The 12,500-nt window shown below is 42.9% G+C and overlaps 1 protein-coding gene across 9 annotated transcripts in view; it reads right to left on the bottom strand.

Annotated features, from left to right (window-relative positions):
• The window catches only part of spop (speckle type BTB/POZ protein), a 108,431-nt gene that overhangs the window by 43,325 nt on the left and 52,606 nt on the right, over nt 1-12,500 (bottom strand). For 2 of the 9 annotated variants that reach the window (XM_058412343.1, XM_058412377.1), the window contains exons 3-6: nt 11,730-11,884; nt 9,405-9,725; nt 8,404-8,525; nt 8,041-8,192 (exon numbers count right to left, since the gene is read on the bottom strand). In XM_058412343.1, coding sequence (XP_058268326.1) covers nt 8,041-8,192; nt 8,404-8,525; nt 9,405-9,482 — 352 coding nt within the window. In that variant the 5' untranslated portion in view covers nt 9,483-9,725; nt 11,730-11,884. The remainder of the gene's footprint in view (nt 1-8,040; nt 8,193-8,403; nt 8,526-9,404; nt 9,726-11,729; nt 11,885-12,500) is intronic. The other 7 variants (XM_058412369.1, XM_058412352.1, XM_058412386.1 and 4 more) reach the window with 7 other exon arrangements.

Raw genomic sequence — 12,500 nt, 5'->3', positions numbered from 1 at the left:
TGTAGCATCTTGGTGGACCTAGGATTTGAACTCACAACCTTCCGGTCAGTAATCCAACACCTTAACTACATTCCCATACACAATATGGTCAAAAGTTTATTGAGACCGGAGCATATTCCTATTTCTTCTTCAATATGTTATAAGCACACAATGTCTTAAATTACAGCGTTCCTATACTGAACCTCAGAGGCACAAACATGCTCCAGTATGACGATGCCCTGTGCAGAAAGTGATGTTTATGAAGAAATGGATTGCCGAGGCTGCAGTATAGGAAGTGTCCTGCACAGATCCCTGACCTCAACCTCACTGCACACCATTAGGATGAACTGACTATGTGGCAGGCCTCAACACCCAATATCAGTGCCTAACCTCACTAATGCTCTAGTGACTGAATGATCACAAATCCCAATAGACACACTCCACAAAGCCTTCCCAGAAGACTGGAGGCTGATCTGGTATCAAAAGAGAAACCAACTTCATATCGATACCCATGGCTTTTCAAAAAAAAAAAAAAAAAGACGCTGATGGACAGGTGTCCAAATAGTCGTAGCTATATAATGTAGCTTTGACATAAAAGTCGAAGGATATGCCAGGATATGGTGGAGTCAGAGACGTATAGATTACTCAGCCATTACATTACAAGCTTGTCATTTGAAGTCGCTTTGCTCTTAATCAAACTCAACAGCACAGAATCATACATTCATACAAATCAATAAATGCTTTTTGAAAATTCATTTCGGATAGCAGCATAAATCAGCATTAAAGACTGAGAGCAGTGAAAGCAGGAAGTCGAGATGTGGAAGGTGCCCTGTGTTAAAGCATCCATATTCAGGTCCCATCTCTGGGCTTTGCGGTCTCACAGGCCACTGAACTGGAACAGTGATGGAGGGGAGGAAAAGATTTCCACTCAAACGTCAAAAGGTCGCACATGTGCAATTCAAAAAGTCAACAGGTCAAAGGGGCTTCAACAGCAGACCTAGCCCGTGTGAGAGAAATACCGAGTGAGTGTGTATTAGCCAATAAGGTGATTCTGACACCAATCCCTTTTCATTAGCATGAAATGAGAGCGAGATGGAAAGAGGGAGGACATGAAAGAGCAAGAGATCATTATAATATACTTGTAAAGCAAAAGAAACACAATCTCATCTTGATTCAACAGCTGCCTCTGTAGTGAAGTGTCAGCACAAATGCTCGTGGATATCGACGTCCTCTCGAGAGACATCAATACAACCCTAATACAATAAACATTTGCTGATAATTCTGACTCTATGAACCCGAGCGTAAATCTCTCTATTGGCCAGGCACTCGATACGACAGCGCACAAAATTGTCATACACTTGTTAGAGGCTTGACAGGGCCGATGTGCTGAAGAGCAGCTGGGAGCGAATAACGTCTCCTACACACTGTCTCCTGATTAAAACACTGGCAGGACCTTGTTTCACAGTTTGGGAAGACTTTAAGGTCCAGTCCTGGGCCTGGAAATTTGAACTTTACGGATTTCTAAGGCTCTCTCTAGCTCTATTTAAAGTGTAAATCTCATGTTGTCTTATCAATGCTTTCTAACCTTAACTAGCTAAACCAGACACACTGAACTGGTCAATGGCTGCATATTTTACTACTATACTAGAAAAGATACATCCATGAAATGTAATATCGGCGTCAATCCATACTTGACAGTAGGTAAAGATTTTTCCCCCACATAAATGTCTTCAAAATACTCCAAAAACCCATTTCTGCTCTCCAAGATGCCTCAAGTGCTTCTTCATAAACTTTTCAGATGTGAAGGCATCATCTTCTGAGGTAAAAACACTGAAAGTCAACAGCGTCCTGATTACATTTCGATGGAACTCCAGTGTATTGGTAGAAAGAGTTAAATTTTCCTGCATCTTGCGATCGGTATTTTAAGAAAGGCAAGCGTCGGATCATACACCGTGACTAACTGTGAAATCACGACACCTCGACAGCCCTGGTTGAATATAAAAATCCACCGTGATAATTTTTCATCACTTGTGATTGCTGCAGTCGTAGTCCAATGCTGAACAGCACAAGCTCGGTAACTCTGTTCGTGTCAGGCTTGGAAGTCAGGAAATCAGGAATGATCATTTTCCACAAACTGCACACCGCAGGCTGGTTTCCCAAAAAGCATCAGAACATTATTAGAGTGCTCAGTGTGATGAAAACACTCGCTCTACCGTTTAACACTGATCTCTGTATTCACACTCTCTGGGAAAATAATTCGGTTAAAAAAAAATAATAATAAGTCTTAGGAGCACAAAAATCAAGCTCACTTTAACATACATTAATCTTCACTAATGATATTTTCCATTGCAGTCCATCTGCATAGTTCTATAAATGGCTGGAAATAAAAGGCATTCCTTGCCAGCAGTCATGTTTTGGCTGTGTGTAGAGGCATTGGGCTGAGAGGTTAAAGGAAGTGTGGCAGAATGCCACCGTGAACAAACCAGCCAAACCAGGAAACGGCTTCCAACCCCTGAAACAAAGCCGGAGCCTAGGCGTGCCAAACCCAGCAGCCGAGCCCTGGATGCATGAAAAATCCTGCGCTCTGCCATGGCCGTTTAAAAGAGCAAACAGGAACAGAAGAGAGAAGGAGAAGTCCAGTCATCATGATAAAGCCAAATGTGGATTAAATGTGGCCAATTTTTATCTGCAGCTAGTCCAAAATTGTTTACAGAACCAAAGAAATCCTTCCAAAGATTTGATGCATAGCCTTAAAAGATATGAGGGCTCCGATTACACAACTACCATCTCAACCACATTACTTTCCACTCGTGTCAGCCAGGAGCAGGCATCTGAGGCTACGGTGGGCACAGGCTCACCAAAACTCCACTGAAGAGTGAGATTTTCCACTCTTGTAGATGATCCACATCCAGCTTTGAAATGTATTCTGTAATGTTTTACAGCTGAACACCATTGTAAAGAATTATTTCAATAACATAGATCCTGCATGTCCCTATATAACTATATCAGACGTGATATGATATGTTACAATGTCGGTTCATTTGCTATAGCATGGCTTCCATTCTGTAAGTGCCATCATAGGAACAGACTGAAATTCTCCAAGGATGCACAAATGTATGAGTCCAGCCAGCAAGTAATATTAGCAGTGTGCAGCTGAGGCCCATATTATTATTTTTTGGTCTTTAAACTACCGAGGTTAAAAAGAAGTAGCCAGTGTAATAAAATATTGCTGTGCATTATTAAATTATACATCATCAGTAGTAAAAGGCTGTGGGTTACTGATTAGAAGGTCGGAGGTTCAAGTCTCAGCGGCATCGAGCTGTCACAGTTGGGTCCTTGAGCGAAGCCCTTAACCCCATCTGCTTGAGAAGTGCCATATCATGGCTGACCCTGCAGTCTGACCCAACCTTCGCAACGAGCTGGAATATGCGAAGAAGCAACATTCACCGTACTGTAAGGGTGCAATGATCCATTGTGGCAAGTGTGATTGTGGAAATCACGTATGTAATGCAGATGCACCGTTTGAACACAAGAGCTCCCAATGAAGCCCAAATGTATTTAGAGCATGCTGTCCACTAGCTCTGGAGCAAAATGAGAGACATTTATTTGGCTATAACTATGGTATAAAGGTAAAAAAATAAATAAATCTTTACAGATGTTCGCTCCATGCCGCTGTACTCTACAGTGCCTGAGACGGAAGTAGCAGCAGCACCCGGGCATTTCAGCCCACTCTGGAGCTCTCTTTCTGATTAAAATGATGCCTCAAGTGCTGCTACGCTGCTTATCATGTATCTTTTGCCATTTCCTGCATTGTTTCTAATTAAAAAGGAGTCATATTTTTTCCATCATTTTAATTTTGTTCGAAACATCTGGAGAAACAAACTGAATCAAGCCAGGTTTTGTGAAACAAATCGAATCATGACCGGAATGTAACGTTACTCCCCTACCCTACTGTAATGTATACGTGATATAGGCTGCTTCCTCTTCATATATTAAAGGAGTATAAGGATTCCCAGAGGACACAACTGCCAGACAAATGCACCGATCAGGCATAACATTATGACCACTGAGAGATGAGGAGATGAAGTGAGTAACATTGATTATCTCCTCATCATGGCACCTGTTAGTGGGTGGGATATATTAGGCAGCAAGTGGACATTTTGTCCTCAAAGTTGATGTGTTAGAAGCAGGGAAATTGGGTGAGCGTAATGATTTGAGCGAGTTTGACAAGGGCCAGATTGTGATGGCTAGACCACTGGATCAGAGCATCTCTAAAACTGCAGCCCTTTTGGGGTGTTCCCGGTCTGCAGTGGTCAGTATCTATCAACAGTGTTCCAAGGAAAAAACAGTGGTGAACTGGCGACAGGGTCATGGGCGGCCAAGGCTCATTGATGCACGTGGGGAGCGAAGGCTGGCCTGTGTGATCCGATCCAACAGACGAGCCACTGTTGCTCAGATTGCTGAAGAGGTTAACGCTGGTTCTGATAGAAAGGTGTCAGACCACACAGTGCATGACGGGTCAGGGCTGTTTTGGCAGCAAAAAGGGGACCGACACCAATATTAGGCAGGTGGTCATAATGTTATGCCTGGTCGGTATCACAACTAGGCTAAAAGCATTATAACAGTCTATTAATCCAACAGTTTAATAGTCTACAATGGATAGAAGGTGAGAGTGTGATCCTCTTAAAGTTACCTCCTATTTCTAGGAGGTGTTACACCACTGGGAGAACACGTGACTTCATGCACCTCAGTGGTCAGTTTATCTGACAGTCTCTATAACTCATGAGTTTCTGATGCTGGAAAGATGTTCATTCAGAAAGTAAAAGCACGCCTCAGGCTCCACAACATTTACAGTACAATGCCTCATGGGATTCATTCCAAAATGTACACTGCGCACTAAAAAGAGTGTGCAAAGTGGTGGGGAATTATTTATAAACACTACTACTATCCTGTTTCGGTCTAAATCGTACATCGTAACTTCTGAACGTTTCCCCAGTTCACTTCTTCTGAGAGTGGGTTATGAGAGAAATTTCAGAGAAACGTTCAGTTGTCACAGTTTCTTTTGCTCGTCATGTTTTCTCCCATTGCCTCTTCCTGAACATGAGATCCCTCACGCACATCGTGAACTAAAGTAGACAGCTCACGATAAAAAAAATCTGCTCATAATATCTCTTGTAAACTGTGAGGAGTGGCATCAGAAACATCAATAATCCTGCCACTTCCTTCCTGAACGGTAAAACCATTTAAGAGCACACACATAAATAAATATTATGAAAATAAAAAAAAATTAAAAAAAAGGAGAAAAGGATGGATTTGTGCGACTCAAAAAAAAAAAAAAGTTAGGTAAAATTGAAGTGGCGAATAAAATAAAATAAAAAAATAAAAATGTTAGCATTACACTGCAATTTCTTGGTAAGAGAAGTCTGTAGAAAGCAGGCAGATGTCAGTATCAGGTATCAGCTGCTACTCAGCTCTCTGTTATTAGTATCTATAAAAAAAGGACAAAATAGAATTATATATTTCATCACTTTACAATCCAAGACTTTTTATGGAAGGAAATCTTTTATACTGTTGATAAGATGTGAGCGCTTCACACAGCAAGGCATGACTTGAATAACCCTGTGTGTGTGTGTGTGTGTGTAAATATTCATGCTAAAGCACCGAGCTGCTTGCTTTATTGCTTTATCAGGACAGATAGGTAATAAACCACACAGCAAGGCTATAACAGGTTCAGCTGAATAACCACCTGACACGATCGATACACATACTAGGCCTCTAAATACATCCAGCCCTCTAGCAAAACCGATCCATCCTCCAGTTAAGTCTCCGACCGCTTCATCAACCCCGAGCACAAACGAGCTCTACCGCAGCCACTCATTCATCAGTCAGCTCAGCGATTTACTAGCCGGTAGAGACTGTAATGATGTGGATGCAGTCAGTGGCAGCATCGCCTTTAGAAAGAGGGGAAGAAAAAAGAAAAACCCTAATGTGCAAATGGATGTGTAATGATACAAGTCCCTGATTCCACTCTCTTACTCAGCACTTAACCACTAGTCCCTCTGTCCATTTATGATGTGGTGTAATCGAGAGAAAATGTTACAAAAATGGAGCTGAGAGTTTCCGTTCCATCCACCCTCTCCTATTATCACGCTCCGAGCCTAAACACACACCCACACGACTCAGACAGGCTCCATAAACAGCAATCGTAATGTAGTGTGCCTCTGCTGACTCGCAGCCCTCTTAATTAAAGCACTTTACTTTGTTTTTATTTCTCTCCCTTTTCGCCCCTCGCTTGCTCGCGCTCTCTCTCCTCTCTCCCTCCACCCCCGCCCCTTCACGATGAGGCCAGGATTAAATTGGATTCTAAATGATCCAGAACCGATAGAGCAATTTCTGCTGCCATTTTTTTCTCTCGCGCGCCCTCCGTCCTCCTTTTAAAAACGCTCCCAACAGAGCAGTCAGGGGCTTCATTTTCTCCAGCGAGGGGCTCTGCGGGTCCCCACATCTCCCGCGGGAGCTCTGAAGACTGTCAGGGATGGAGAGAACAGAGGAGGGCGAGACGGCGGGATGGAGGAGGGACGCCCATTAAAGTGGAGAAAATGAAAGAATTTGGCAAATGAAATACGAGGTTTTTCGACCTCTCATCAGCCTTTCAGTCTTTTCTCTCGGCGTGCTTCAGAAAGACGAGCCGGTGACTAAAGCTCACACCTCCACTTCCCATCACCGTCAGGAGGTCAGGGAGGCATTCCTTCTTCTTTCTTTTTTTTTTCTAATCACTTCCCCATACACAGGAGCACTGAGGCTCATCGTGATTAGTGCAAGTTTACTCGCTAGACAAATGAAAGCCTATCATTAAAGTTAGAACTGCTCCCAGTGGTTACTTTCCTTTACCCAATCTGGTATTCTATTTCCAAAAATGTTGAGAGTTTAAACCTGATCAATAATGTGCCAGTCAATAAAGTCGGGATCCCTGTGGATTTAAAGCATTTTCTGCCTGCAGACTTAAAACATCTGATTATAGAATTAGTCTGATGTTTAAAGGAGATTTGTGAGCAAGATCTGGAGATTTTGTTTTGCCACACAGCTCTCCAAGCTCCATTAAATCCTTTCTAGTAGAAGACGTTCCCACTAGTGTGTATGTGGTTAATAACTACAGCATCAAGCATTCCTAATGAGAATGTTACAAATCAGGACATTCAGATATTCTGCAAACTTCTAGTGATGTGAGCTCTCAGGCTAAGCAAGCACTAATACTCTAATACTACACAGACTCTCATGCACACACACACAGGCTTTGTGAGCGCACACACAGACTAGTGCACATACACACACACAGATACTCGTGCACACATACAGATACTCGTGCACACATACAGATACTCGTGCACACACATACTCGCACACAAATACTTGTGCACAGACAGTCAGACACACACACAGACTCACACACAGACTCACACACAGTCTCACACATACACACACACACAGACTCACTCACTCACACAGTCTCACACGTACACAAACACACACTGACTCACTCACACACACAGACTCACTCACTCATACTCACTCACACACACACACAGCCAGACACTTGTGCACACACACACACACAAACTCTCACAAACAAAAATTTGGACTTAAATGATGAAAGTTCCTCAGATGTATATAAAAGGGAGGAAAGGATACCAATTTTCCCAGAAGCACCTTTAACAGTGAAAGTCCATGTGAGCTAGTTAGCAAGCTAACCGAGGGCTTCAAAGCAGCTGAAGAAAAGGAAGCAGCCTTTTTCACATATACCACACAGAGAAATTCTTTTCTTTGCATATCCTAGCTTGTTAGGAAGTGGGGGTCAGAGCTCAGGGTTAGCCACGATACAGCACGTCTGCAGCAGAGAGGGTTAAGGACCTTGCTCAGGGGTCCAACTGTGGCAGCTTGGCAGCGCTGAGGCTTGAATCCCCCAACACTAATAAGTAACCAACAGCTGTAACTGTTGAGCCACCACTGGTCTTCTCAAACCAGATATTCAGTACAGCTACGATCTTTCATGCGCAGACTCACCCATGGCTTTGGTCTCCTCGCCCTTAGCGTTGAGGATGGAGAACTTGAACTTCGCACGCACTTCGCTCTTGGGACAGGAAACCAGGAGCAAGTAGAGGGACAAGTAGTCTTTACTCTCCTCATCCAAGCCTTTCGGATTCACCCGCAAACACCTGGACGAGGGGACAACATTAAACCATTAGCTACCTGCTCTCTAATCAACAATCAATGAACTTCCCAGATTTGCTTTAAAGCATGTACAATAAGAATAATGCTCCTACATTTATTTAGTGTAAAATGTAAAGTTTATAATGAAAACAAGCCACATAGTCCACTTAAAACCCGGATTAATAAATAAAAACTACATGTCCAATCGTTCCTTACCATTTGAGTTTGTCGTTTGCTCCCGATGAAAAGGTGGAGCTTTTGATCACCTCACCCATCTCCTCCCGACAGAAGCTGAAGTTGTTGATGGTCCACATGTAGGAAAACTTCACTACTTTGATCTGAATAACACACACAGACACACACACACACACACATCTATACATGTATTTCTTTTCAGAGATAAGTAAATGGTGGGCAGGACTTCAAAAAAACACAGCCACATCCAAACTGTCTTTCATCTCCATAGAAACAAACAGGAGGAAGAGAAAGAGAGAGGGGGTAAAAAAAAAAAAAAAAAAAAAAAAAAGCGGTTTGAACAGGAAAAGGGATGTGGTGGTGTACAGGTTTCTTAGATCTCCTGCGTGAGGCTGGTGTATGATGTGTATATGAAAAGCTATGCAGAGCTAATCAACCACAGGTGAATATTAGGGCTGTGAAATCCCTTTAAATTAGGGCGGATGAGATAGCTTCTGTGGTTGGATGTGGGGGTGGATGGAAAATGGTAAGCAAATGGAAGGACAGTTGGACAGATCCACTAATAGAATGAATGAAAGGAAGGATGCATGGATGTCTGAATGAATTGATGAATGAAAGGATGCATGGATGTGTGAATAAATGGATGGAAGGAAGGATGCATGAATCTGTGAATAAATAGATGGATGGATAGATGCATGCATGGATGTGTGAATGAATGGATGGATGGAAGGCCGCATGGATGTGTGAATAAAATGGATGGAAGGAAGGATGCATGGATGTGTGAGTAAATGGATGGAAGGATGCATGGATGTGTGAATAAATGGATGGATGGAAGGATGCATGGATGTGTGAATAAATGGATGGATGGAAGGATGCATGGATGTATGAATGAATGGATGGATGGAAGGATGCATGGATGGATGGAAGGATAAAAAAGTGGACAAAGAAATGGGTGGATGAATAGATAGGTGGACAGACTGATAAATGACTGGTGGATTGTTTGGAGAGACAAACTCACTCACCTGTGTGTAACACCAGCTCTCAGCCACAGGGCCGCTGGTCATCTCAGCGGGAGGGGGCGGACTCGGGACCCTGGACATCGCCAGCTTTGAGTGTGTGGGGTGATGAGGGGCACGACACCTACCAGCAGATGACAGACCCACACACACACACACACACACACACACACACACACTCTCTCTGAGTGAGAGGACTTCTTCACACTCTCTCACAAGTGTCAAGCTGCAACACCTCAGCTGCTGATAGTAGTGAGTACACACTGGGGTACAGAGGTCTCGAAGAACAGTGATGGGACACCGAGAGAACTGTCTCAGCTACAGGACCTGCAAGAGAGAGAGAGAGAGAGAGAGAGAGAGAGAGAGAGAGAGAGAGAGAGATTAGGTCACACTACATATTCACAAGTATAGGTGCTAAGCATTGACCTGCATTAGTCCAGTGCAGCAAAGATAAATAAACCATTTATTATTTACTTCTCCAGTACAACTGCACTAAACCCTCGAACAGTAACCGTAACAGTTATCTAAAAGTAATTCTGATGTTTTAAAGATTTTACACTTTCCTTCTGATCTTCCAGTCTAACTGCAAAAAAAAAAAACCCACCCATACCCAATTACCAGTGCTGTCATGAACCAATTCAAGCAGGAACCTCAAGACCACGCAAAACACGAATGCAATCCTCTTAAACCCTGAATCCACCTCGTTCCTTTCCTTTCCGGTTCCCTCGTTCTCTACCGCCTTCTTCCCGTCAACTTGCGGGTCCCTCCTCCTCCAAGCAAGCAGACCGGCAGGACACCTACTGCGCCTTTTTTTCCCTTTTAATTAGCGTCCTACTGAACGGATAGATCATGGCCCGGTAGGAACTTACAGAACATGTTTGAGAAAAGAAGATAAAACAGGAGAGGGGGTGATCAACAGAGGAGGAAGAGACGGTGAGAGGAGCATTAATGGGGAAGGGATGATTAAGCAGTGAAAGAAGGACAAGGACAGAAATTGCAGTAAGTAACACAGAGGGGATGAGGAATGAAGAACGAAAAAATAAAATAAAATCTAACAGCAGAAAGAGAAAGGAAAGGTCAACACTGAAGTTTTGAGAGGCAAAGTAAAGGATCACTGAGTAACCCGACATTTTATTTGCATACCTTTATATTCGGATATCTAGTTTAATTAAAACTTGGACAAAACTTTAACTTTTCACTATTAGAGAGCCATCAAGCATCTCGCTCACATTCGTGTCCTATTTGGAGCTTATAAAAAAGGGGAAAAAGCACTGATGGCATTTTCACTCAGTAAAACAATAAAATATTAATCGCTCAAGTTAGGAAACAAGTCAGTGCCCATTTGCAATTTAAATTACCTTAGACTTCCTGGCAATTAATTTGTGTGTGTGTGTGTGTGTGTGTGTGTAGTCATCTGTCTCCTGCTGTCTATTTTCTCAACTTCATTTTCAATGGTATTTGTATCTTGTCTATTGCAACTGTCAACTAATCAACAGGAACCTCACTTGGTGGCAGTGTAATAATGTTCGCAAAGCAGCTAACGATCTCTCAACTCTGTAAATAGGCCCTGGTGACAGTAGATCTGAGGTAACACACACACACAAGGTTCGAGTTTTCGAGAGGACAAAAAATTGCAGTCCGAGCCGAAAGCATGTCAAGGCTACAGAGAGAAAGTGAAGTCTGCTAATCGAAAGCTTTTTTCATCAGACGTCTTCAGACACTTCATTCATCTCTCTCCCTCTCTCACACACACACACACACACCTGGCAGAGAGGGTGATTAATTGGTGATAATCCACAAAACAAAGGCACACACACACACACACACAGAGAGAGAGAGAGAGAGAGAGAGAGAGAGATTGTGTGAGATTTTTCCAGCTAGAGCACAACACAGAGCAAATCAAATTCAGCAAATATCTCACATTACTAGGGTGAATAATTCGCTGCTTATCATAAGACACATCAGGGTTTTCTGGAAATTAAAAATCATGATTCACTTCCTCTTTTTATTTCGGTCAATATACAGAGGAATTACCTGTATGCACACACGCACACTATGTATGAGGACACAAGCCTCAAAAAAAACACCCTGCTAGCGGCTTCTCGCCAGTGTTGACGCCTGGATGTTGTTTGTGTCCTATATTCGGTTCATGTTCACTTGTGTGCAAATGTTTACCTGGCTGTTTACTCCGTCTAGCTACTTCAATCTTCTTCTGCAGAGAGGCGTGTAGAGTGCATAGACGACGCTACATAAATAATACATACAGATACTACAGGTAGCAGCACAAAGGACTTGAAGCTAAGGCTGGGCGATGTGACTAAATGATCGTACCGCAATACTTGGAAGACTTTTCTATGATACGTGATATGGATCATGATATACAGGTCCTCGACTGTCCAGCCATGGTGAGCCTGTACCTGCTGTAGCCTCAGAGCGGTGTTCGTTGCTGGCAGAACTGGAACTCGATATGGCTTTCTCTTCCCTTTCTGAAAAAACACAAGACATTTTGAGTCAGAGCTCTTAAGCTACAAGTTGCAAAATCGATATTCGTTTGATTTTGAGAACAATTCTCTTATGCATACTTGATCCTAAGCCCTTTAAAGTGTAGATAATGGGGTTGTAGAACATGTACATTGTGCTACAGGTATCACCCACACAGAAAACTGATGCTGACTATGCTATACCGTCCATGCCTGGAAGCCCTGAGAAGAAAAAACTGTCCATGCTCTCTGGGTGAGAGGAATGGTGCTACATGTTCTCCTCAGAGCAATGCTGGTCACACGTGAGCACGTGTATATGGAAGATGGCGGTCGACACTTTTCCCTGGCTGTGTGAGTGTGTGAAGTTCACTACAGCAGAAACTGTTTTCTTTCCTTTTCATAATGTAGGACACAATTTAGTAGAAACATCCTGTTTCTTCTGTGTGAAATGACGCTAACTCGCGAATGACGTCGTACAAGGCAGCAAACACACACCTGATACGTAGCTAGTGATTGACAGAAGAGCTGGCTGGTGGGCGGGACCAAATCGGTGTCGTTTCTACATCATTTTAAAAGCTGAAGAGACTTGCAGATTGCACAACATTTTTTATTTGTTCACTTC

Source organism: Hemibagrus wyckioides, linkage group LG02 (genome assembly GCF_019097595.1).
Source record: "Hemibagrus wyckioides isolate EC202008001 linkage group LG02, SWU_Hwy_1.0, whole genome shotgun sequence".
Taxonomy (NCBI): domain Eukaryota; kingdom Metazoa; phylum Chordata; class Actinopteri; order Siluriformes; family Bagridae; genus Hemibagrus; species Hemibagrus wyckioides.
This window is presented reverse-complemented; position numbering and strand designations above follow the sequence as displayed.